The following is a 24,948-nucleotide window of genomic DNA, read 5'->3' as shown; positions in this document are numbered from 1 at the left end:
CAAGGTTGCAAGTCACGGCGTAAGCTGCTACCTATAGGTCACTGATATTGGCTCAAACCTCGGTGGTGCACCGCTGCAATCAATCCGGACTAAAACAGGGGATGCATTTCTCATTATTCCATGTTAACTCAACAGCGAAGGCGACCCCAGGAACAGGAAGGGAAGCGTGAGGTGGTCGGGAACCGGTCGAGTCAGACGTCCCCAAACGATACAAGACCCGGCACGTGCTGGGGACTCATGACCAGTTCCAGTTTGGGTGGAGATCCCCGCGCTGGCTGGCACCTTGGCATCGTCGGAGAGCTCCAAGCGTGACGTTCCTGACAGGGGATCTGACAAGGCAGACAATCCTCTTCGCTGTGGTCGACCCCAGATTCCGTCGCGGTGAGCCTCGCCCAGGCTGGTTGGATAAAGACAGCGGTTGAGGACCACAGCAGCATCGGAAACACGAGCAGTGTCGTGTTGATGCGCTGTGCCTTGATGTCGAACAGCTTGGAGCTCCAAGAGAGCTTCCGCGAATCAAGTGACAGTCGGGCCAGGGGTCCTTGAACCAGGGCTGCAAGGCGGTAAGTCCAGAAGGAAGCTGTTCATCCGGCACAGAGGGAACAGCAGCAGCTGGACCACGGGCGGGCATTGTTGGTTTTCAACAGGCGCTGGAAGCCCGTTGAGTTAACTAGTCGCCATGTAGAGCACGTAGACAAGAGAGGACAATCGGATTAAAACGTGGCAAAGATGATGTGTTTTATGCTGTCCTTGATACTCCCATGGTTGTCCTTGTGGTCATTCTCAGAGGTGAAGACGCAACTGATAAGCCTGGCAAACAATGGCAGTTGGCACGCTTATCGCACGCAAGGCCACTCAACAGCTGCATTCGCCCCTGTGGGGGAGGGCAACGGTCATCCCATTGGCTGCTTCGCCTTCTGCTAAGCCGCTTTCGGTTCAGGGTGGAGAGTCAACCCCCCGGCTCTCGGGTCCTGCTGCACCGCTCCGCCTGAGCACTAACGAGCTGGGGGCTTCCCTGAGGCAACCGCAGGCGTTGGTCTTACGCAGCCGCCGCCCACGTCTTTATCAGGACGCAGCCTCCCCATCCATTCCATGCCGAGCTCGCTCCCTCTTCCTCTCTCTCACTCCTCCATCATCCATCTCCCATCACCGTCGCAACAGTCACCCAGCCCATTGGCGAAGACATCGTAGCTGGGTCTTCTTCCTTTTCCCCCATCTTTTCAAGTCGCAGGTTCATCGACTTTGTCACCCCCACAATTGCCCGCAATCATGAAGGGCTACGCCATTCTCTCGCTCGCGGCCGCTGCTGCCGCGGCGCCAAGTGCTTCGATTGAAACCATCCATGGCGAGGCTGCGCCCATTCTTTCCTCTGCCAACGCCGAGGTCATCCCAAATGCCTACATTGTCAAGTTCAAGAAGCACGTAACTGAGGAGAAGGTGTCGGATCACCACACTTGGATCCAGGAGCTCCACACCACTCGTGAGAACGAGCGGATAGACCTCAAGAAGCGTGGTCAGTTCCCTCTGGTTGACGATGTCTTCCACGGCCTGAAGCACACCTACAAGGTCGGCTCCGAGTTCCTTGGTTATGCTGGCCACTTCGATGAGGAGACCATCGAGAAGGTCCGGAGGCACCCTGATGTAAGCTTTCCCCCCATGCTCCAATTTCCTCTCGACAATCACTAACAGATTCGCAAACAGGTCGAGTACATCGAGCGTGACAGCATTGTCCACACCATGCGTGTGATTGAGGATGCCAAGTGCGACAGCGAGATTGAGAAGGCCGCCCCTTGGGGTCTGGCTCGTATCTCTCACCGTGATACTCTGGGCTTCTCCACCTTCAACAAGTACTTGTACGCCGCTAAGGGTGGTGAGGGTGTTGATGCCTACGTTATTGACACTGGCACCAACGTCGACCACGTCGATTTCGATGGCCGTGCCAAGTGGGGCAAGACCATCCCCTCCGGCGATGCCGATGTCGATGGCAATGGCCACGGCACTCACTGCTCCGGCACCATCGCCGGCAAGAAATATGGTGTTGCCAAGAAGGCCAACGTCTATGCCGTCAAGGTCCTTCGCTCTAACGGCTCCGGCACCATGTCTGATGTCGTCGCCGGTGTGGAGTGGGCTGCCAAGTCTCACATCCAGGCCGTCAAGGAGGCCAAGGATGGCAAGCGCAAGGGCTTCAAGGGCTCCGTCGCCAACATGTCTCTCGGTGGTGGCAAGACCAAGACTCTCGATGACACTGTAAACGCCGCCGTCTCTGTTGGCATTCACTTCGCCGTCGCCGCCGGCAACGACAACGCTGATGCCTGCAACTACTCGCCAGCTGCTGCTGCCAAGGCCGTCACGGTCGGTGCCTCTGGCATTGATGACAGCCGTGCCTACTTCTCCAACTACGGCAAGTGCACTGATATCTTCGCCCCCGGTCTCAGCATTCTTTCCACCTGGATCGGCAGCAAGTACGCCACCAACACCATCTCCGGCACTTCCATGGCCTCTCCCCATATCGCTGGTCTCTTGGCCTACTACCTTTCTCTCCAGCCGGCCACCGACTCTGAGTACTCTCTTGCTCCCATCACCCCCGAGAAGCTCAAGGACAACCTTCTCAAGATCGCCACTGAGGATGCCCTCACCGACATGCCCAAGGGCACCCCCAACCTCCTCGCCTGGAACGGTGCTGGTTGCAACAACTACACTGCCATCGTCGAGGCTGGCGGCTACAAGGTCAAGAAGACCAAGGGCACCAAGGCTGACTTTGATGTCTCCAAGCTTGAGGAGCTTATCGAGAACGAGTACGATGTCATCTCGGGCCAGGTCGTGAAGGGTGTCTCTTCCCTCTCCGAGAAGGCCCGCAAGTTCTCCAAGAAGATCCACGAGATGGTGGATGAGGAGCTCAAGGAGTTCCTTGAGGAGCTCGCTTAAGTATTGACGAGGGCGATCTTGTCTGTTTATCTGCTGCCAGCGTCGTAGCGAACAGCTGTTTCCGTATCATTTATTTGTTTCTGTTTTCTGGGTTGCAATGGTTCATGGGATGGGGGATGGTTTTCTGGTATAGGGTATGGGCAAGCATTTTGCGGCCGTCGGGAGTTTATCATGTACTGTACACGACACATAGGACCGCATTGATAAGTCGGGATGATTCGCATTTGAGGAGTAGTAATCATGCTCACCCGTTATGAGATTGCAATTCTTGAGCTTTTATTCAGATAATTATGGTGTTTCGTCTCATCTGCATCTGCCCCTTCTTGCTGACACTTTCCTTCCTATTTCTTGTCTCTGGTCCCGCCTTCCGTTGGAGAGATGTGGGATCCGCTGACACCAACCTTGAGGCAGGTACATAGGTCCCTGTTCTCATGTTGCACCTTCCCGGCCATGAAGGAAACAGCCGAACAGGAAAGTACCATTCTCAGGAATGAGTTCCGACTGCAGGTGCCCGTCGACGACATCGTTGTTTCTGTGGTTGTCGGCTGCCCTGCTGTCTCGTCTGTTCCCATTCTCTCACCATAGCACAACGCAACCTCGTACGAAGACTTGTTGCCCATTGACAGCTTGTTCGTATGAAGCCACAGTCGCTCAAGTATCTCATCTTCCGCCAGACAGATATAGGATTCATTGCACAGTTTTAGTCTTGTTCAACCATTCTTCTTCCATCTTCACTCTCTTCCTCGCCTTCACGGGACGGCAGATTACCAGCATCTCCGATGCTGCGTCGACGCAGCCTCAAGTCCAGCTCGGATCTCAAACGCCGCAAGTCTACCTCTTCGACACGTGGGGTCCAACTAGAACACATTGATCCTGTATTGGCCCAGCGGGACGCCCAGATCGCTGCCTGTCAAGCCTACACCCGGGCACAAAACCGAGCGAACGCAGAGATGTCCCTCTTTCCCCCGACCCCCGAATCACTACCCACCCGCCAGGGATCCAAACGCAACAGCCAGGGCCGGGATGACATTGGCTCCTCTCAACTCAACCGTGAGGGCGAACAAGGCCTTCGCCGTCAGCAGAGTGTGCGTTTCGTGGGCCCATGTTCTATGCAAGGGAAGAAATCGGCAGGCGCACTCGGGGCCGAGGCTGGAACCACCTTGAGAGACCACAAGTCAGACTTCATTGCTATGCACGATGATTGTGGCGGCCACAGCGTCCAAAGCTACATTCTCGGAAACGACATTCAACTGCCGAGCCAGTCATTTCACCAACCACGCAGGGCACCACCTCCAGTTCCCGTGACCGTGATGGCAGCCGACTACCTGAACGTCATGGCAGCCGAGGAGGAAAGCTATACCCCTGAAGACGACAAAGCATCGGTTCCATCATCATACCGCCGTCTTCGCAGGTCTAGATCGATGTTTAGCTCCGAGACTCAAAGTATCAGACGGGATCAAGACACTCCCACACCAGTCATGAATGGGAAGTCTCTCAACTCGCGGCCGTTGCCCGGGTCACAAACCCGCCGACTCTTTCACTCCGAGCCGAAGCAACCAAAGGTAGAAATGTCCGTTCCACAGCTGCGAGCCCCAAAGTCAATGAGCTTTCTTCGAAATCGGCACCTTCTTCGGTCCGGGTCTAGCAGCCGTCGTGATAACAGCACCAGGGTTGCATGTGTGATGGAAGCTTCTGATGTAGAGGATGAGCTGTCTGAGGCAGTTGAGCATGGCAACAATAACCCTCCCGGTCCCAAGTCGGCAGTACTGTTTGGGTCAAGGAGTCGAAGAGGCGGATCAGGGATGCGCAAGTCGCTTCGCAGCAGCAGCTCAGAGTCACCGCCACCAGAGAAGGCGCCGCCTGCTCTGGTCGAGAAGCCAGACGGCCTCAAACACAAAGCTAGGAAGGTTTCCAAATCTTTCAGGACCAAGCTCAAGAGTTTCTTCAGTCTATCCAGGTCCGAGGAAGAACCGCCGTCTATTCCGAGCCAGCACATCGAAGCCCAAAAGACACACGTGATTGAGAGCTTCGGAAACGCTATAACCCATACGTTGAACACTGATGATGTCCAGAACGACTATGACTGGAGACCGATTCACAACGTCCCGTCCAAGATTCCTTCCCTCCAAAATGTACCGCCAAATCTTCATCACTCCAACAAGGGCAGCCTGGAAAGTCTCAGGAGCGAAATTCAGAGAGACCGCCAGGTCTCGGAAGAGTCTGCTTTGACAAGCTGGGTACACTCTGGCCCCAGTACACTGACAAGTCAACAACAGCAGCAGTGGAGGGAGTGGGAGAGGCAGCGCCTTTCCGTTATCAAGGAGAATGGCATGCACGCCCCGTCCTCTTCTGTCAGAAGAAAGGCGTTGGATGCTCGCCTATTCGAACAGCCGACAAACGGCAGCACTATCAGTGCCATACCTGACACAGTGATTGTCGACAGCCAACGCGTCTACTCAGCTTTGGTGAAACGAATGAAAACTCTCAATGAGCAAGTCACACAAGCAGTCGAACAGCAACCTAGGGCAGCTTGGGATTTTCGGGAGACTGCACCAGTTATTCCCGTCATGGATTCAGAGTCAACACCGGTAGTATCACAGCTTGGGGGAAACAAGGAGAGCACAAACACCCCGGATGATTTACCTGACACTCCCACCCGTGTCTCACGGAAAACCAATCCTGGCGACAGACAGAGGCTTGGTATTCAAGGAATCGCCGGCTCTCACCGTGGGTATGTCGACAAAGCTAGGAGAGAAGCCATGGGAATCTGCGCCGCCTTCCACGTTGGGAGATCTATCCTTGGTTCCACAGACAGCGATGGGTCTGTGACGGGAATTCCTGAGCCATCGGGAAAAGACGGATTGCCATTGTTTGCACCGACAACATATCATGAGGACTCGACAGCAGAGAGAAGTGGTTCCAAGGGAGATTTGGGGTCTTTGGGAAGCCCCAACTCTCACTTATTCAGAACAGGCAGTCCTTACCGCCAAGCTCTTCAGCGGACGATGCAGGAAGATCAGAGGGCTTGGAATCGACCAGTTCCTGTCTACATCTCTAACAGTCTGGAGTCAGACGACTGCACGCAGATACGTGCTCCACAGGGGAAGGGCCGACGATCGGGAACCGACTCGGGTTCCGAGAAGGATGAGGATTATACGGAGAGCATATACTCAACAGACGAGGCGGAAACAGTCCCGGCCCATGCGACATTGGGTGACAGCACAAGCGATCAAGATTCAAAGGTTGTGGGTAGTCATCTGCCACAGCCCCCAGTCACGTACCAACCCGCCGGCTATCGAGAGAGCTCATCGGTCAGCTCGGTGGACTGGAAGACGTGGTTATCAGCCAACATAGCCAAACTCGAATCGTCGCCCACCCCTATCAAGCCTGCAGAGGTTGAGTTTGCCTTGCCAACCATGCCCAAGAACTTTTCTCGGGGGCATATTCGGGAGGCCGCCCAACTTTACAATGATGACGACGCCGACTATTTTGAGCTTCCCACGCGAAAGCCAACGCTTCCTACGACGCCACTTGCGCCTGTGGAGCCAAACATTTTGAAACTGTTTCCTACTCAGAGGTCTGTCAAGCGAACTACACCACCGTCAGCCATGGGTAAGACGCTTCAGGAAAATGACAGCCCCAGTGGGCCACCCCCCATCCCTGCTCGGAGTGCATTGCGGCCTTCTCCGTTGAAGATTTCACGGCCCGGCACAGGAAGGTCAACGACTGCGCCATCGATTAGTTCGAGCCCGGGCTTGACAGCAGCAGTACAGAAGCAGTTTGGGCCTGTGTCGGGGTATAATGGACGAGGGCTTAGTCACCGCCCGAGTGGGAAGTTGAGAGAAGGGACGCCAAGTAGTGCCGGGACTCGGGCATTTATATGAAGAGGGATGCATGAACGATTGGAGAGGGTTAATCACGTATTGTTTAGCAGCTTCTGAAGGCTGTCGGCGGGAGTGGGACAGGGACGGATCAATGATTGAGACCACGGCATTTTTGGTCGAGTATATTACGGGAGGAAACAGCGCGTCTAGTGATACAATGAAACTGGCTGTGTAGGTAGAGTTGGGATTTTTTCTATTGGTGAAGGTGGATTATTACCACAACACAGTAGGCTGATAGAGAGATTATACGGTTGGAATTGTATCATAACCATTACCAAGAGCACTTCACGCGTCTTGAGACAGGAGATGTAGGTATGTGACTATCGTTAAACGTGGCAGAGACGGTCTCCAATTTATTTCCAGCGCTCGTTGCCTACGCAGGGTGTGCACCAGAAGACGTCGGTGGGGTCGACGGTACGCTTGATGCGTTTGCTAGGTATGTTGGGTCAGTATTTGTGGGCATTTTGGGGAGGGGTTATTAAAAAAATTCTGACAGTCGGTCGTAGTTTTCTCCCCAGAGTCTTTGCTGCCAGCCTTTTTCTTCGATTGGGCTTTTTTTTTTTTTTTTATGGTGTCAGTGTGTTTTGGTTGTGTTGATTACCCCTGAATGCCAAGAACAAGCCCCCTGAAGTATGGTTTTTTCGCTCGGCAACAAGTGACACCTTTTTTTTTCTTTATTCTTTTTTTTAATCTTTTTTTTTAACGCACTATCCCCTCACTCCGAAAGTAAAAGCTGATCTAATGTTTGGGTGGGGGAGTCGAATATGTAGAAGAAGATTATGATGACGAACCTCGCTCATGTACGCGCCCGTATCCGGGGCGAGCTGTTTGATGACTTCGTCTTTTCCCAGCACTCGTGCGTAGGCCTCAGATTTTGCGGTTTCGTTGAGGGGGGGGAAGGGCTCGCCGAAGACTACCCCTGTCAGCGCAATGCCACCGATGATTGCTGAGATGGAAGGAAAACGCACCAACGCGGAGATAGCTCGTCCTCCAGGAGGGGAGAAGGCTGGTTTTGAACCGGTTCGGGTGGGTGTGCACGCCTGGTCCGGAGACCAAATGTGCGGCGATGATGCTGCTCGCCGGCTGGGGGCCTCGGGAGAGGGAGGTGTATGGTTCCGAGAGGGCGGTTAGGTTGCGCGTTAGGGCGGGCGCGTCGAGGAGGCGGCCGCCGGGGAGGATGTTTGTGCCGGCGGGGGTTGTGTCGTGGTGGGCGGCGAAGTAGGCAAGGAAGGAAGGGTAGGAGGTGGGGATTGTGAGGGTGGTGAAGTTGTTGGCGGAGAGGGGGAAGGTGGTGTTGATGTGGGATAGGATGGGGTCCCAGAGGGAGAGGATGTCTTGGGGGAAGGAGGAGGGGGAGGATTGGAGGACGACGCAGGACATGAATAATCCGCCTATGCCGTTGGTGATGTGGGGGAAGAGATGGAAGGGGGTGGAGGGGGGGAGGAGGAAGGCGTAGCCTGAGAGACCGGAGGTGGATAAAGAGGAGAATTGTGAGGTTATATAGGCTTGGAGGGGGAAGATGATGGAAGAGGTGTTGGGGAGGGGGGTGATGATGAGGATGTTGAGGTGGGAGAGGCTGGGGGTGGGGTGGGTTTTGAGGGTGAAGAGGGTAGGGATTGCAAAGGTTGAGCCGCCGCCCTGGAGGGGGGGAATGGGTCAGCTGAGGTGAGTTAATGGGGAAAGAGGGGCTTACGCCGAGGATGGCCCAGAAAAGGTCTTGGTTTTGGCAAGAGTTGGCTGTGATGACTTCGCCTGATGGGGTCACGGCTTCGATTTCGACAACGTGGTCTGCTGCCATGCCGTAGTAGGGAGAGAGTAAGGAGTGCCCACCGCCGGTGAGGTAACCACCGAGGGCAACTGTTTTGCCACCGCCGCCAACAATGGTTTGGTTCATTTCGTCAAGGCGGGTGTAGATATCCCACATTTGGCTGCCACTGCCTGCTGTCAGGTATGTCCCCGGGAGAGTGGTCTTGCACCTCTTAGGACGGAATCCTTCCCCATGGTATTTCCAGTCTTTCAGGCTATGAACCCAAATCGAAAGCGAATTAGGGGCACTGGAGACGGCCGATAAAATCATGACCTTTGTTCTTGACCACGAGACGAATGTTGTGTTTCTTTGCAACCCGAACACCTAGTTGGACATGCCGGGCCGTGGTCGCGTTGACAACGAAGAGAGGATATCCCTGACCGCTGCATGGATAACCCGGATAAGGAAGACAGGTATCATTGCTTCAGTTGTTCCAGTAGGTTGAGACGGGGTTGGTATGGTGGTAGTCGAGTTTTGACCAGTCGGCAAGGAGGTTGGGACATTCTCCGGCGTCGTAGGTCGGCTGTTTGGGATGGCAGACAGCTCCTGGAGGAGGAGGCTGTAGCAGTCGTCCGGCGAGTGACTCATTGAGACGCTTCCAAGAAGCTGGTGATGGCCAGTCCGGCGTGCCGGGGATGGCCTTGCACTGTTGTTTGTGGGAGCTGGAGGCCAAAGTCAATAAAGGGGAACATGATAGAAGGCAAGCAGTGAGGCCCCGAAGCCAGCCTCGGGAGAATATCATGGCGAATGCGCTGCGGAATCTGAGATGAGAGATGGGAGCATACAGTCTGGGTTGTTATTTCTCTGAGGCAGTCAGGTCAACTTGATTTATATCCGTCCCCTCTGACCGCGAACGGGCGATGCTATGCTGGGGTGTGAATCCAAGTAGATCCAAAGTCCCCAAGAGAAAAACGACGCGTAAGGAGGGAAATCCTATCCAACACCGACATTATGCCTCCATCCCTGTATTTTTCTACAGCCTCGAGGTACATGATGCTTGTCCACAGAATGGCCAGCGAGCCCTTAACAACCCTAACTACACCTCATGTACCACAGAGAAGACGTCCATCGTATTCCTCGCGACAACATCCCGTTGGTCGACATCCGGAGACAATGTGGGGCCATCCATGCTTGGCTCCGTTGCCCGCAAGGCTGAACGGTGCGGGACAGGCCCCCACTACGGGGACTAGAAGCTGTAGAAGGAAGTTCTTCGGCGCACTGAGGGACACCGACACCGACAAGTTCAATGGATAAGGTAGAATCAGAAAGTGTTGCGAAAAGGCTGTTGTTATTTGCATCCTGCCCAGGTGGTTACAACTCTACACTGCTGAGGACTTACACCAAGTCTGTGGACTTTCACAGAGGACGAGGACAAGCAAGAGTGAAACTCGAAGCTCAACAGAGCGACTGTCGCACCGAGACATGAGTGATGGACAGCACGTGATGGGATGCCACACGCGCCCAAGATTCGAGACCATCTTGGGCTGGCGCTGATGTCACTTGTCGTGCTTGTCAGGGTGGCTAGTGGCATCTGATGAGCACCATCCGTCATGCAGCTGTGGCATGAGTCGGCGTGGGGAGTGCCATTGGAGGCCCAGCATTGGACACATGCCACCAGGCGGGTGATAGCAAACAACAGTGAATAGCTGCAATATCGTCAACAACAGAATCTCCACCGAAGGAGAGTGCAAATTGGGGCGCAGTCGTTGGCATTGTGGTATTCTTCCAGCAAGCGGCATTTCGGAAATTCTAAGAACGCAAAATCTCCGTCTGAGCATCCCACAGCCGGATGCTAATAACAAACGAACAGAAGAGCGCATTCTCCAAATTGGCTCGTCCCAATCAGCCACATCATCATTATTCGGCTATCGTGATCGCCATCATACAACCTCAGTTCCAGTTCATCAACAAGCACTCCAGGGTAAAACTCAGCAAGGCTATTTATACGCAGTAGACTTTCTTTGTTCTCTTGTCGAGGCTGTTGGCCGCGTCCGTCTGACAGGGGCTGTCCCGGCTCGTCGGTTGACGGTTCGGTTGGGCTGCTGGGAAATTTTAGGTACCCCTTGGCCCAATCTCTTAGCGGAGTGACTTTTGACGCCCTCTGACTGCATGGTTGGACACGTTGATTACCAGGCGCACAGGCACCCCCTTCCACTCTCTCTGTCAGCTCCCCCGACCCCCATCTTGCCTGCCTCTTCAGGTAAAATTGCGCCCATGACATTCGGCAGCTGGAAACAAACACGCGTCCTTCACTGGACTTGACTGTGCAAGCTGCATTGATCAGTTCAGGACCGCTGGGGATCAAGTCTTGCTGTCGCGTCGCCCGAAACGAACTGAACCGAACTTGCCAGACCCCTCGGACACGGAAACTCGATACTTCGTCATAAGTAATCCCACGATAGCCTCCTGCACCCGCACCCGCACCCGCACCCGCACCCGCACCCGCACTCGAGAGACGGCAGGCATCTCTCGACGCCTTCTCACCCAACATGAATACCATCCAGCAAAAGTGTCGGCCGAAGCATCAGGTCCTCGTCTTGAAGTGCTACCCGCGAACAGCCAAGGGAGCTGTTGACGTCAAGCCCAACTCGAGCGAGCTCAGTTACCTGCTATTCTATGCCCAATCACGGCGCTCCAAGATCCAGAAAGTTGGCAGCTTTCTGGAGAAGAAAACAGCCAGCGATGTATACCGGCTGAGGATAGGGTGGGTTTCGGACAACACTGTCGTCGAAAACACGGGTTGGAAGCTAACAAGATGCTTACAGAAATGTCCAAGTGACGCTCGGCATCCTCACGGCCTTGATCGAAAAGACGCCCAAGGATCTTCCTCTGTTTGCGTCATGCGTTCTCAACATCCTCGACCAAATACTCAAGTCCAATGATATCACCATGGTCGAGTCGTCCCTCCCCACGTTTGAGGCATTTTGCGAGCATCACGACCCAACTTCGCTGCTGGGTGACCAGGCCTATCTCCGCCAATATCTGTCTATAGTTCAGCGATATGCCTCCTTGGCCTCAACCCGTGCGATCCCCGGCAAGCTTGAGCCTAGTAAGCCATTGGCGCTGCGATGGAGGAACTCGGGTCTGGAAGCCATCAAGAGCGTTGCCTCGTCCGAGGCCCTGTCCTCGGTCACTACTCAGCAATACAGCGTGGCTATTCCCATGGTATTGGAGAATCTCTGGACGGATAATGAAGACTTTTTGGATATTCTGCACCAGCGAGCAGAAATGGACGACAAGATAGGAGGCTCGCCACTGCTAAGGAGGCGGACGAGTATCACTACAGTGCAAACAGCCGGGGCAGATGGGGAGCCAAACCCTATTGCGCTTGCCGGGACGGTTGTCGACGCGGACAAGCTGGCAGAGGAGGATATTGGTGTTCTGGCCATGCAATGCCTCAAGGAGATCTTTGTGGCCCCAAACCGGCCCCAGATCCATGCGGCAACTCTGGCTGTGTTGAAATTTATCGAGGAGCGAGTGAGCCAACGCGAGCCGGTGGTGAGAACCGATATGCACGGAAAGGACAGCGGGTGGGCCATCAAGATCTTCTTGCTGGCTGCTCGCTGGACGCCGGTGGCCGATCGCTTCACCATCCTGATAACAGCAATGGACACACTCGCTTCATATCCGCTGACCGATGAAACCCTGGAGCAGCATATCGTGATGGCGGCCATCATCGGCGCACTTCTGCGGTCTGACATCAACCTGATCGGCCTTAGTGTTATGGATATTCTGCTTCAGTTCATTGCTCACATTCGACGGCTCGTTCAAATGCCAGGGGACCCAAACAGCATGAGAAGCGAGCCTCTCAAGCCCGGCATGCCAGACCCGCGTTCGCCGGCGACTCTCGAGTTTGCCGAGAAGCTTGATCGAGCGGCCGCCGAGCGCAAGAACCTGCTTCTTCGACTGCAAGAGTGCATAGGAGACTTGGCCACGCATGTTTACTACGCGGACCAGATCTCTGACATGATCGCTGCAATTCTTGCCAAACTCAAGCCTGCGAGGTCGAATAGTATTTCTGGATCTCCACAGGGCGAGAAGGCGGACGGAACTCCTGGGTCATCGGCGAACGCGCTTGCCGACGAGCAGCACATCGACTCTCTCTTCGCTCTTACTGTTGCAAAGATAGCAGCTCTGAGAGCCATCAAGTCTATTCTGCTGGTGGCAAATCCCAGAAGCAAGATGAGTGGCAATGTCGGGCTTTCCAGAAACCACGTGCCTGTTTCCACATGGGATGGCACTCAATGGCTGCTGAGGGATCCGGATGGACTCGTGCGCAAAGCATATGCCGATGCTTTGGTGACCTGGCTTGACCGAGAGACCACCAGCGCCGATGGGAAGGTCCGCGATGAGACGGCGAGATCGGCCGTGAAGAACAGGGATGCTCAGGCGGCATCGCTTGCGAGAAGGGCCGTCTCGAGCGCTTCTGCTCGGGAGAAGCCGGTCAAGACGCCACGGTCACAATTCCTGCAGCTCATCCATCTTGCCATATATGACAATGCTGTCCAGTATGTCGACTACGAGACTGACATGGTTTTGCTTCATGTTCTGCTCGCCAAGTTGGTCAACCGGCTCAGCATCAATTCTGTCAGATATGGTCTGCCCATGATCTTCCGGCTCCAGGAGGATATCCAAGATGCCGAGACGCCGATTCAAAAGGTTCGCATCGGCAGCTTGGTCCATGGCTATCTGTGGATCTTGACCGAGAAGTTCGAGTTCGACGGCGTGCCTGTTGGGAGAGCTATCCACAACGAGATTGTGCGCCGCCGCAGCAAGAACTTCTGGGTGGAAGGCATCAACGTTCCGGTTCCTGTGATGGAGCTGGTGGGGACACCTGGTATGGCCCGGCCGCAGCCAAGGTTACCGCTCAAGGAGATCGAATCCGAAGCGCTGCTTCCCTTTGATGAGCGTGACGCATTGGTTGATGCGGTGTGCGCTGGCTATCAGACGTTGATTACCTCGCCGCCTACGAGCCCGGCCGCTAGCCCCGGCAGGAGCTTTACTCACCCCATGCTGGGTGTTAACCTGAACGCGATCCCAACCATCGAGACGGAGAACAGGGTTCCAGACCATGTTCGCGAGCAAATGCATAACGAGTGGAGCCGTGATATTGTCTTGGCAGCTGTTCAGAATACTAGCAAATCCGCCTCTCTCGCCGGGTCGCGAACCACTGGCACCCGTAATGGAACTGGCGGAGGCCTTGCAGTCAACGGCAACGGTCTTCGTCCAGACCGCATATCTCCTCACGGCAGCAAGACGAACCTCCGTCCTTCCACATCGCCTGCGGGTCTACGAAAGTCGAGCTTGCGTAGTGGCCACTCGCCAGCCCGGACCAACACAACTGATGGTAAGGAGCAGGTGACCTCGGTAGAGCAGCTCAAGCTTGTCTTGTCTGGCCATCTTCAGCCACCATCTACCTCGCATGGCGCAGGGTTCCAGCCGCAGCATGACGATTCAAGCAGCGACAGCCTTGTCAGTTATGATCTGACACCGAGCGAGCTTTCGTTCAACCCTCCTGTTGCTGGCGAGATGGAGACAGTGCCGGAGGGAGCTGGTCTGGAGCTGGACAAGGTTCCCACCTACCACGAGCGCAAGTCTTCTCTTCCAGGGGGGCCTCTCAGCTCTCACCCGACCCACGAGGAGGATGAGGATCAAGACGGGAGAGTACCTCCGGTACCGAAGATTCCGGAGGGTGTGCCGGGAGTTCGGGTACATAAAACATCGGCTCATGATTTTGCGACCCTACCGAGGCCATCAACGTCGAAGCGGAGCCTCAAGAGCCGAGGTGGCGGTCAGGATCGGTCGCTCTCGTCATCTTGGATGTCGGCCGAGGATAAGCTGCCGGTGATGGATCTCCAGGCGTTGTTGAAAGGGATTGACAGTCATGGTGGAGACCAGCATTTGGGGAGCATCACGAAGCCTCCTTACTAGAGCACCGAGTTTCAACACAGCTTCTGGGTGGGTGATGGAGGGGGCTTGAAAGCAGCAACAGCATCTATATTCTTCTTTTCTGTTTTCCCAAAAAAGGACCGGCTTGGAAACATGAGAACATGTATTGGGCGGGGTGGAGGCAACTCTTTGTTTATTAATGGTGGTGAGGTGATAGATGATTGTTTACTGAATTTCAAGGGGGTTAATGGCCTTGAGATGGGAGTCTAAGCTGTTTAGTTTCTGGTGACGAACGTTATTCTAGTACATTGGTCAGCCTTTTCAGTGGTACATAGATTCATCTTTTTGTCATGATTATTTGGGAAGAGAAAAGATGGTGTATTGCAGCTGGGTGGGGGCAATGTTAGCTCGTATTAAAAATACAATATCAGTCGTAGAACTGTTTTTAAATCATAAGATAATTGTTTCCTACCGTCAAAAGTGATGTCATCTCCAACGTTGACCCGAGGGCCCCTCTTTGGCGGAGACATCGACTGATTAATCGATAAGATAGCTAATCCCTGTTGACTTACCAAGCTTGCAACGACCGCCAAGACTTTGAGAGCATCTAGACCCTCCAAAATGTTTTCCTGAGCTGCGCAGATCGACGACGAGCTTCTTCCACCGTGGGGTCCTGGCCTTGCGTCTTTTGATATTGCGCATGCATCCCCTCCCCCGACAGCTCCTTTCCTCCTCCCGCAGCCACCCACCACCCCTTTCCTCCGACCGGTTCGCCAACATGGCGCCAGCAACGAGACTCTGCCTCACCCTGCCCCTCCGCGCGGCGGGGAGGAGGAGGACGGCGGCCTTCACGTCGACGAGGACGATTCACAACAACCCCCCGAAACCGGCCAAAGTAGTACCCGTGTACGGCACCGGTCCCCCCCCCGAGCCTCCCACCCCGGCGGCAGAGTACGCGGTAGAGGAGCGCCTCGCGAGGAGGAAAAGACAGGCCGAGATGCTCAGACAGGCAAGAGACATTCGCAAGAACAACGGCAACAACAGCAAACCTGCCGACCCGAACGCGCCGGTGTTGAAAAGGAGGTTTTGGAAGGATGTCTCCATCAAGGAGGTTGTCGGTACGTACATTCCCCCGCCCCCTTTTCGTCCCCCCACCTTTTGCTTTTTTTTTTTTCTTTCTTTCTTTCTTTCTTTCTTTCTTGTGTGTGTGTGTTTGTACTAATGATGTGTGGTATGGTGTAGGAGCCTACCAGATCCACCTCGACTCCCGCCCCCTCCGGCACCCAACCACAAAATCCATCATCCGCATCCCCTTGTCCAAATCCCAGCTCGCCCACGCGCTGGCGGTGGAGTGGGACCAGTTGCTGTCTGCGCAGGAGGCGACGAAGCAGCATCTTATCCCGCTTACGTCTTTGGTCTGCAGGGCGGTTGACATTGGGGCTGAGGACGCTGCGCATCCTGGCGGTCCTGGTCCGATAAGGGAGTCTATTGTCACCGGTATGATGCGGTATCTCGACACGGACAGCTTGTTGTGCTGGGCGCCGCCTGCTGATAGCACCGACCCCCACGCGTCGAGCGGTTACCTCAATGATGAGGGGAAGAGCTTGAGGGATCTGCAAGAGGAGGCGGCGGGGGGTGTGGTGGGTTGGTTGACGAGTAAGGTCTGGCCGGGGGTGAATATCGTGCCGGTGTTGGAGGATAGCGGGAGCATACTGCCCAGGAAACAAGAGCCGGGGGTGAGGGAGGTGGTGCAGGGGTGGGTGTTGGGGTTGAGTTGCTGGGAGCTTGCGGGCATCGAGAGGGCGACACTTGCGGGGAAGAGCTTGCTTACGGCCGCGAGGTTGGTTTGTGAGTGGAGCGAGGAGAGGCAAGACCTGACCCAGGGGGAGGAGAGAAAGTTTGGGGTGGAGGAGGCGGCGAGGGTGGTGAGCGTGGAGGTTGAGTGGCAGACCCGGAGGTGGGGAGAGGTGGAGGATACACATGATGTAGAGAAGGAAGATTTGAGGAGGCAGCTGGGGAGTGTTATCTTGCTTGTTGGGGGGACTGGTAGGTAGAGGGTTAGAAGTGTAAGATGGTGTTGTGTAAGATATCGTCAGCGAGGCACCCTCCCGCAATAGCAAAACTAAGTTGACCCATATTACATATTGTGAACCATGCCTTGAAAGCAAATCAACAGGTCTTTGAATACCTTTAAAGGCCTCTTGACTATCTTTCAATGCCTATCAATTCTCTTAAGAGGTCATGAACTATCTTCACAAGCCTATTTACTATCTTTAAAGGCCTATTAATCATCCTTTGAGGTATGGTTCACATCATGATATGGGTTAACCTACTCTCTATGCCAATTATTTGTTGCGAGGGTGAGTGAGTACACAAAAGTTACAGTCCCTTGCAACAAATCTTGCTTCGTTATACTGCACAGTATTCATTCAAGAAATTATATATATCCGCTCATAAAGAAGACGCCCCGCCAGTTCCATACACTTTCACCTGCCCAGGATAACAACCCCCCCCCAAAAAAAACCAAAACTCCAAAAGAAAAATAAACCATCAAACATCATCGCTTTACCTCCGCTCAAGCCACCCCCCCGCTCCTCATCCTCTGCTTCAACATCTCCCTCAAATGCCCATTCAACTCCTTCGTACTAACCCTCAACAGCTTCCTCTTGACCACCTCTTCCTCATCCAAATCCACATCCCTATAAACCTGCCCCGTCACCGCCGCCGCCAAACTCTTCACATCCCTCGCATTCGCCCACCCGGCCGTCTTTCCCAGCTGATGCAAATACCTCAACACCTTCTCCCTCTCCTCCTCCCCAGGATCAAACTCATCCCGTAGCTCAATATCCTCCTTGAGCAACAAATTCTCCAAATGCTGCTTCGCCTTGGAAGCCGTCATGGTGGGAAAGTTGATTTCTGTCGCAAACCTCCCCCTCAGTCCCGCGTTGACCTTCATGAGGTTATCCATGTCCTTGTCGTAACCCGCCAGAACAATAATCATTTTGCGGAGGTACCGTGGCTTGGTCATGCAATCGACTAGTTCTCCAATTGCCTCCTCTTCGTAAGAAGCATGCCCCGTGGCGCGGTTGCCCCCCCCGAGACGGTAGGCTTCGTCGATGAAGAGGACTTTTCCAAGGGCTTTTTCAAATAGGTTGATCACTTTGGGCGAGGTGTGGCCCATGTATTGGCCTATGAGGTTGCTGGCAGAGCATTCAATCACTTCGTTGGTGGACAAGAAGCCCATGTCGTAAAAGATTTGGCCGATGATGCGTGCGGTGTGGGTTTTGCCGGTGCCGGGGGGTCCTTTGAAGATGAAGGTGAAGGGGACGATTTCGCGCGGGTCTTTGCCACGGCGGCGCATGTTTGCTGCCAGGCGTTGATAGCCTTCGAATTTGGAAATGATGGACTCGAAGCCGATGAGGGAGGAGAAGAGGGATTTACACTTCGAGGAGGCAGTGGCGCCGCGGTTCCAGTCTGGGTCAAAATCCTCGCGAGTGAGGACGATGCTGGCTTCCGAGTGAGTGAGAATGCCGGCATTGTCTGTGGGTTTGTCGGTTGTTTCCGTTGGTGGAGGTGACTCGAGCTCTTCTTCCTCGGGCTGAGTGCTATCTGTTGGAGGTTCGGCTGCCTTGGTTTTGACGGCAGTCGGCAGGTCGACCTGGGCTTGGGCTAGTTGTTCTCCAGCCACCGCTTCTTCGATGTCGACCCGAGTGACCGGGGGTAGCTCGACTGGCTTTTCCGTGCATTGTTTCTTTACACCTTCGGCTTCCGCTTCCGCCTTCGCCTTGGTCCTAGCGCGATATCGAGTCTTGGCTTGGTTCAGCAGGTTGTCAACATCACCACCATTGCCAAAATTAGGACGGTCCCTCGCTCTCCGGAGAACTTCAGCTGCCACTTCCATGGCTCCCTCATCAGCCGTGATCTCCTCCTTGGCCATTTGCAACCGTAGAATATCATTCAGCGTCTTGTCATCGTAGCTCTGGAACCGGAAGGCCTCCTCCAGGGGAAATCGTCGCCGCAAGCCAGGGTTGCACTTTTGGAACATCTCCTCCATCATGTCAGGATAACCGAGAAGCAAAACACATCGATCTTCGCCTGGCTGGTTGTGAATCTTGGAGATCATGACATCGATACAGCTAAGACGGAACTCATCCGACTCGTGCGTGGTGCCCGGACGACCACCGTGATAGAACATGTGGGCATCGTCGATGATAAGCACCTTTCCAATCGTTGAGTCGAGTATATGGGCGGTCTTGACCTCGGACTCGCCGATGTACTGCCCAATGAAATCCGCTGGTGTCTTGAATACCACCTCTTTCGTGGACAAAAGCCCAATCTCGGCCAGAATTTGGCCGTAAAGCTTGGCTACAGTGGTCTTGCCAGTACCAGGAGGACCCAAAAAGACTTGGTTCAAGGAGGTCTTGAGTGGTTCCTTGCCGAGGACTTCGCGACGATAATTGGCTTTGGCCCTGTCGAGCAGCCCGCCAATCGCTTTCTTGACGCTCTCGAGGCCGGCCATTTTTTCGAGCTCTTTCCAAGCCTTGCTCTTGTCCCGAATATCCTCGGGCTCCGGTCCGATGATGTCTTCCTTGGTGAGAAGTCGGGTGTTGGGCTTTGGCGCTGGAGCCTGCGCCAGAAACGAGAGGTCCACTTCATCACTCTCATCACTCTCATCACTCTCATCACTCTCATCACTCTCATCAGTAGAAGCGCTCTTTTCATCTTCGGCCTTGGTCTCGCCCTCGGTTGATTTCTTGTCTGACTGGCCGTCGGTGTCGGCCTTCGTGTCTTGCTCGGTGAGTTGTCGTGCCTTGGCTTCATCCTCGGCCGTAGTCTCGCCGTCAGTTGCCCCCTCTTCTCTGGCTGGCTTCTCGTCCTGGCTAGTCTTGATGTCCTTGGTAGAAGACTCGGCATCCTTAGTAGACACCATGTCCCTGCTAGGCTCGACTTCCTTCTCGGGCTCCTCGTTATTGCTGGCATCCTCGTCTTTGTTGGGCTCCTCGTCTTTCTCGAGTCCCCCAGCTTTCTTGTCCCCATCCTTCTCAAGCTCCAAATTCTTCTCATCAATATTAGGCTTGGTCTTGCCTTCGGCAGAGCTTGGGTCCGCCTTCTGAACCTCGGTTCTCTCGTCCTTCGAATCATTATCCGTCGACATCTCGGACTTCTCCGACGGCTCCTTGGGAACAGAAGTTTTGTCGTCCACTGAAACAGGCATTGGGAGCTTCTTGTACTTCAACAACTTAATCAAACGAGCGGTGATCTCCTGGCCCCTGCAGTTCTTGTACTCGACCAGGCTAGACAACATCTCCTCGCCTTCCTCGATTGCCTTCTTAAGCTCCTCGATCTTAGTGGCAATCTCAACCTCTTCTGGGCTCAGCACGCGTTGTTTCTCCTTGGGATCTTTGTCGACTTTGGCATCCTTTCCAACGTCTTCTGGTTCGGAATTTGCAGCTTCCTGCATGGGTGTAGCCTCTTCTGCTGCAGATTTGACTTCTTCTTTCTCCGGATCAACCTTTTCCTTTGCGGATTCGACGCCTTCCTTCTCAGGCTCGACATCTTCTCCTGTGGGTTTGACACCTCCTTGGTTGGTGTCGGCGCCTTCTTCCCCGACTTTCACAGCTTCAGACTCAGGTTTGACACCTCCCTGATCGGGCTTGACGTCTTCTTCCACAGGCTTGACATCTTCTTCCACAGGTTTGACGCCTTCTTCCGCAGTCTTAAGACCTTCTCCCTCAACCTCCACAGCCTCGGTCTCAGGTTCGACAGCCTTTTCCACGGCCTCGGCCTGGGCAGGCTCTTCAGTCTTGAGAACTTCTGTAGGCTGAGCAATCGCTTTGGTCTTGGCGGCTTCCTCAGGCTTTTCGACATCCTTGGGCTCGGTGACTGATGACTCGCTCGAGGAGAATGCCTTCTCTTTCAAGTGCTCTCGCTCTTGCTTCTTTTCTTCCAGCTTTTGAGTCGCGACCTCTAGCTCTTCTGTCAACCACTCCTTAGTTGCCTGCAGAGACTGATTCTCCTTGAGCAGCTCTCTCAGGTTAGCACGCTTCTTTTCCAGCGCCGCCTCCCACTCTTCGGCTCGCTTGTCCTCGGCAGCTTTCCACGCCGCGTGCTCCAGGTCAAGCCTTGCCGCCTGTCGGTCCAGTATCTTCTCCCAAGCCAGCACGAGATCATAGGCGTTGGCGAAACCACCAGACTCTCGGTTCCGAGCAACCCGTTTGGCCACAATACGAGGATACGGCCCGGTCTCCCCCCCTTCGATGGTGAATCCATTGTGTCGGACCATCTGGAGAAAAATCAGACGCAGTTGTTCGTCATCGTAATCCTTAATCGTCAACCGTCGAGGAAACTGCCATCTCCCGCTCGGTCGCGAAGCCAAAAGCTTGTTCATCGCCGTCTCGGTACCAGCAATGACAACCACCAGCCGAAGACGCTCGGCATGACGGTCCAGTGTGTACAAGAGGTCTGCCCTGAGGGAACTCGTCATCCCCTCGATGGAGTCGATAAAGACAAAGACCTTGGAGTTCTCGCCGTAGTTGTTTAGCACCAGGTGGAAACCTTCAATATCCTTGTCCGCCTGAAAGTCAAATCCGGACCGCTTTTCATTGTGCGGGCTGTTGACAGAAGACCATGCGGCGCATTCCTTGAGCAAAGTCCTGTAGATAGTCGCCAGCGTCTTCTTGCCCGTTCCGGGATTGCCGATCAGCGCAAGATTGAACTCTTGTCTTCGAAGCATCCCTCTTCTGTTCTTTGCCGCGTCAATGGTAGACTTGACAGCAAGAAATTCTGACTTGACTTGTTCAAGGCCAACCATGGCCATGAGCTGGTCAATCGCTAAGCTCTTCTCGCCCAGTTCCTTTTTGCGGCGCTCCCATTCATTTTCAGGGGCCAACAGTTCGACGCCGTCAGATTCCTTAGCCACCCATCTCCGACCGAGGGCGGGAAGAATGGGCATACCCGGCCGGCTGGCGCTCGGCTTTGGTTTTCCGTTGGCATCCAAGGGTATCTCTTCTGTTTCGGTGGGGTCGGCTCTGACACCTTTGAAAGGGTCGTGGGGAGGATCGGGCAAAGGTAACGGAGCGGGCGCCGGCGCTGGTGGGGGTTCTTGCTTGACTTCTTCTGGGGTTTCCTCCTTGACCTCCTCCTTAGCCTCCTCCTTGGCTTCCTCTGGCTTGTTCTCATCTGTCGTCTCTTCCTTGGCCTTATCCTTAACGTCGCTCTCCTTCGCCTCCCCCTCCTCCTCCTTAGTCCCTTCCTCCTTGACTTCACTATCAGTCTCTTTGGGATCATCATCAGTGGACTCCGCCTTAGATTCCTCCTTTAGGCTTTCATCCTTCTGGGGTTCGTCCTTCTTTTCTATGCCCTCCGGAGTTACATCTTCCTTGCCATCCTCTTTGCCATCTTCCACGGAGGATTCCTGATTTTTCTTCTCTGTCGTGGTGTCTAGAGAAGCGTCCTTAGGAGGGTCTTCCTTGGAAGACTCCCTGGCACCTTCTGTGTCATCGTCCTTCGCCGGGGATTCTTCTGGGGAGGATTTCTCCTTCTCAGGAGGCGCTGCTTGAACCGCCTGATCCTTGGCAGTGACTTCTTCTGCCTTTGCGGGAACGTCGTGGTCCTTGATGGCAACGGTCTCACCCGTGGCTGTGCTGGTTTGGGCTTCCTTAGTCTCCTGTGCTTTGGAGGTGCCAGATTGGCTTCCACTGGCTTCCTCGGGCTTTGGATTCTCTGGATCGGCAGATATGGAGGTACTTGGTGGGTCTGTGTTTGATTTCGGTGGTGTTTGATTGTTTCTGATCTTCTCGAGATCCTCCAGAAACTTGACACCGCCCAGTCTCTCAATCTCATTCGCAAAGGTTGCAATCAGTTTGGCGGCCTTGATAACAGATTCTGGGTCTGATATGTCCAACAGTGGCCTGCTTGTGGGTGGGTCAATGGTTTGTGTGGCGTTATCGGTGTCCGGCGATGGGGAAACTTCCACCACGGCGACCTTGCTGATGGTCAGCTTCTTGTCGTCGGACGAATCCGTGTCTGCTTCGACGGGTGTCGACATGAATGATCCATCGTACTCAGATTCTGAGGATTCGGGGTGGTTGGGGTTGGTGGAGGAGGGGTTGTCGTCCATGATTGGGGCCATGTATGAATTGATGTGCGGGGGTTATCGGGGCCGGAAAGGTACGGTAGGAAATGAAGCCAAAACCTTGAGTGAGTGGTTGCGATGAAGATATCAATGAAATAAGATGGAAAACAAAGATGAAGTTGAAAAGAGGGATCCGCTCGTGACTAGGCAGATTTCCAGGCTGCAGCGGTGAAGACTTACGCCAGCTGCAGCTGCTGCGCAGACGACGGGATGAGGCTCTGGATCAACAAAGCTGCAAGCTGTGCACCAATAGCGTGGGTGCCTCAATGGCCAACAAAAACTGGTCAGCCTCAAACATCATGCAGGCGCCCTCTTTCCTCTTTCCTCCTGCCGCCGCGTGACTAACCCCGAAGCCAAGCATGGAAGGCAACAAACCTTTGCCAAACACACCAATAAACACGACCACTTATGTCGTAATTATTATCAACCTACGCCTTTTTAAAAGAAGAACAGGCCTTGGAAGATTATCAAGAGATTTTATTTGATTTTAATTTTATGAATGAGAACTATCAAATACCATACAGCTGCTTGAACTGCAGAGAAATCAAAGCTCCATAACCAGTCACAGTTATCAAGAATATTTTCGAAGCAACTCTATATCGAGATCAGCTCAACATCATATTTTTCCAAGCTATCTCCATACCATTCCTCGTCTTTAAGCAGCTGACTAGCAATCTGAGACCTCTTAAAATCAAAAAAATCCCTGTTCGTCCAAACCGCATCCGGCTCTACTTTCTCGTTTGCAACCCACCACCGTTTCTATATTTCCTACCATTGCGATGATCAGTAGCCACTTACGACAAAGTGCTCCGCACTCCCGGGGGTATCAAAGGTGCCCAAAGTACTCCGGATTCTCGATGTACATGGGAACTGGCCTGACTTTCTTCTCCCGAGAAGAACTTGGTGTCGAGATGGAATCTCTTTGCACCAGGATACCGCGCATCCTCCTTGGTTCTGTGACGGTCTTCTCTGTGGGCCCTTTCTTCTCTCGGAGGCTCTAGATCGTCGCGAGTGGTCGGCTTATCTCTATGGCGGCGCTTTGTGCTGGGTTTCTCTTCCCTTCGCGGCTCTGGATCGTCCTGGGCCTCCTTGCGTCAGTGGCGGTGTCTTCTGCGAGGCCTTTCTCTTTCCAGAGGTTCATTTTCAGGTACACTTTCTCGGGGAGGTTGATTTCGGAAAGATTTCCCCCATGTGTTGTATTCTGCGTTGATCTGCTCCATGCCTGAGGGTAAACTCTCGGGTGCCTCTTCTTCTTGCTTACGATTGCCTCCAGAGTGGAACTCTCGAATGTGAGCTTTCGTGGCAGGGTCAAATCTCGAAGAGACCTTGTCACATGTCACGTTGGTTTTCGAATCAATGTAGTGGCACTCTTCAGGTCATGCCTCCATACCGTTTTGGCTGTTAAAGATTCAGTAAACATTGGTGGGTATTGGGTGACAGGCCACGATGGTTGGTAGCAAGTTCCGTAGCATGAATAGAAAGGTAGGTGATAGTCCAAGGTAGGATCAAACCACGAAATACGATGCTGCCGGATATAGGAATCTAAATGGCCTGAGGTATAGATACAGGGCAGGAGGTAAAACTAGATGGCCCCGGACCCGATATATAAGTATTTTGTCCTTGCCTCATCCTCTCGGGCAGCCGCGCATCATGTTCATTGACATTGCTGGTGGGAATGACCATGTCGAGAGGTCATACACATGCTTTGTAACACACTCGAAACCCCTCGTGCGGTGAAGATACTTCAGGCGACACGATCCAAGTCAGCGGGGAGGTGTTAACATAGGTAAGATTTCTATCCGTGCTAGATTTGTCGGCATCAATGGTAGGCTGGCCCCCCTCACCCAACTTCAATGGGCGGAGACTAGGTATACAAAATCACCATGGTGGAGAACAAGTCATGAACAACACCAGGTGAGGTGTGCCACAAAATCATGGACTTGATGTTGTGTGTCGTGACTGCCAATTATGACAGCCATGACCTGAGAAGAGGAAGGTATTGGTGGTCAATTGTACTTTGAGGTTGGAAGGCACCAAATCAGACGAGGGTATTGTAGGCAGGTGCCAGCCCTGGGTTTGCTCTTTCCATCTGGTGATGAGGAAGCTGCTCATTCCAGCCACCAATCAGCACATTAACACATTAACACATTAACACATTAACACATTAACACATTAACACATTAACACATTAACACATTACTCTTTCAACTTTTACCTCTATAGATCCGTCGTGCATCTAAAAGTCATAAAATAGCATTCATATCCCATCCCTCCGTCTACCCTTCTACCCAATGTATATCCTTTTCCCA

At 53.8% G+C, this 24,948-nt stretch overlaps 6 protein-coding genes across 6 annotated transcripts; 4 read left to right on the top strand and 2 right to left on the bottom strand.

The window, feature by feature from the left end:
* The first annotated feature begins 883 nt into the window (after positions 1-883).
* PRB1 (proteinase B) lies at positions 884-3,310 on the top strand. The gene is made up of 2 exons (XM_062874579.1): positions 884-1,641; positions 1,702-3,310. The coding sequence occupies exons 1-2, from the start codon at positions 1,270-1,272 to the stop codon at positions 2,923-2,925; spliced, it is 1,596 nt and encodes a 531-aa protein (XP_062737862.1). The 5' UTR covers positions 884-1,269; the 3' UTR covers positions 2,926-3,310.
* A 394-nt stretch (positions 3,311-3,704) lies between these two features.
* Positions 3,705-6,809, top strand: QC761_113000 (uncharacterized protein; the record flags this gene model as incomplete). Its single annotated transcript, XM_062874580.1, has 1 exon — positions 3,705-6,809. One exon carries the CDS (start codon positions 3,705-3,707, stop codon positions 6,807-6,809), a length of 3,105 nt encoding a protein of 1,034 aa, XP_062737861.1.
* A 353-nt stretch (positions 6,810-7,162) lies between these two features.
* QC761_113010 (uncharacterized protein) lies at positions 7,163-10,239 on the bottom strand (the record flags this gene model as incomplete). Its single annotated transcript, XM_062874581.1, has 6 exons — positions 9,402-10,239; positions 8,503-9,278; positions 7,778-8,447; positions 7,518-7,722; positions 7,304-7,360; positions 7,163-7,241 (listed from the first exon to the last, which is right to left on the bottom strand). Exons 2-6 carry the CDS (start codon positions 8,884-8,886, stop codon positions 7,163-7,165), a joined length of 1,395 nt encoding a protein of 464 aa, XP_062737860.1. The 5' UTR covers positions 8,887-9,278; positions 9,402-10,239.
* Positions 10,240-11,105: 866 nt separating this feature from the next.
* EFR3 (plasma membrane localization protein) lies at positions 11,106-14,547 on the top strand (the record flags this gene model as incomplete). Its single annotated transcript, XM_062874582.1, has 2 exons — positions 11,106-11,320; positions 11,382-14,547. 2 exons carry the CDS (start codon positions 11,106-11,108, stop codon positions 14,545-14,547), a joined length of 3,381 nt encoding a protein of 1,126 aa, XP_062737859.1.
* Positions 14,548-15,090: 543 nt separating this feature from the next.
* Positions 15,091-16,673, top strand: atp12 (ATP synthase mitochondrial F1 complex assembly factor 2). Its single transcript, XM_062874583.1, has 2 exons — positions 15,091-15,623; positions 15,748-16,673. Exons 1-2 carry the CDS (start codon positions 15,206-15,208, stop codon positions 16,557-16,559), a joined length of 1,230 nt encoding a protein of 409 aa, XP_062737858.1. The 5' UTR covers positions 15,091-15,205; the 3' UTR covers positions 16,560-16,673.
* A 407-nt stretch (positions 16,674-17,080) lies between these two features.
* QC761_113040 (uncharacterized protein) lies at positions 17,081-22,636 on the bottom strand (the record flags this gene model as incomplete). The annotated part of the gene is made up of 1 exon (XM_062874584.1): positions 17,081-22,636. The coding sequence occupies one exon, from the start codon at positions 22,634-22,636 to the stop codon at positions 17,081-17,083; it is 5,556 nt and encodes a 1,851-aa protein (XP_062737857.1).
* Positions 22,637-24,948: the final 2,312 nt, after the last annotated feature.

This window comes from Podospora bellae-mahoneyi (assembly GCF_035222275.1).
Source record: "Podospora bellae-mahoneyi strain CBS 112042 chromosome 1 map unlocalized CBS112042p_1, whole genome shotgun sequence".
Classification (NCBI taxonomy): Eukaryota; Fungi; Ascomycota; class Sordariomycetes; order Sordariales; family Podosporaceae; genus Podospora; species Podospora bellae-mahoneyi.
The sequence above is the reverse complement of the archived record's forward strand: the minus strand, read 5'-3'. Positions and strand labels throughout refer to the sequence as shown.

Bases quoted from the DNA above. Each gene is read 5' to 3' on its own strand.
- PRB1 (XM_062874579.1), top strand. From the start codon at position 1,270: ATGAAGGGCTACGCCATTCTCTCGCTCGCGGCCGCTGCTGCCGCGGCG. The intron at 1,642-1,701 runs GTAAGCTTTCCC...ATTCGCAAACAG, and splicing joins AGGTCCGGAGGCACCCTGAT to GTCGAGTACATCGAGCGTGA.
- atp12 (XM_062874583.1), top strand. From the start codon at position 15,206: ATGCATCCCCTCCCCCGACAGCTCCTTTCCTCCTCCCGCAGCCACCCA. The intron at 15,624-15,747 runs GTACGTACATTC...GGTATGGTGTAG, and splicing joins CTCCATCAAGGAGGTTGTCG to GAGCCTACCAGATCCACCTC.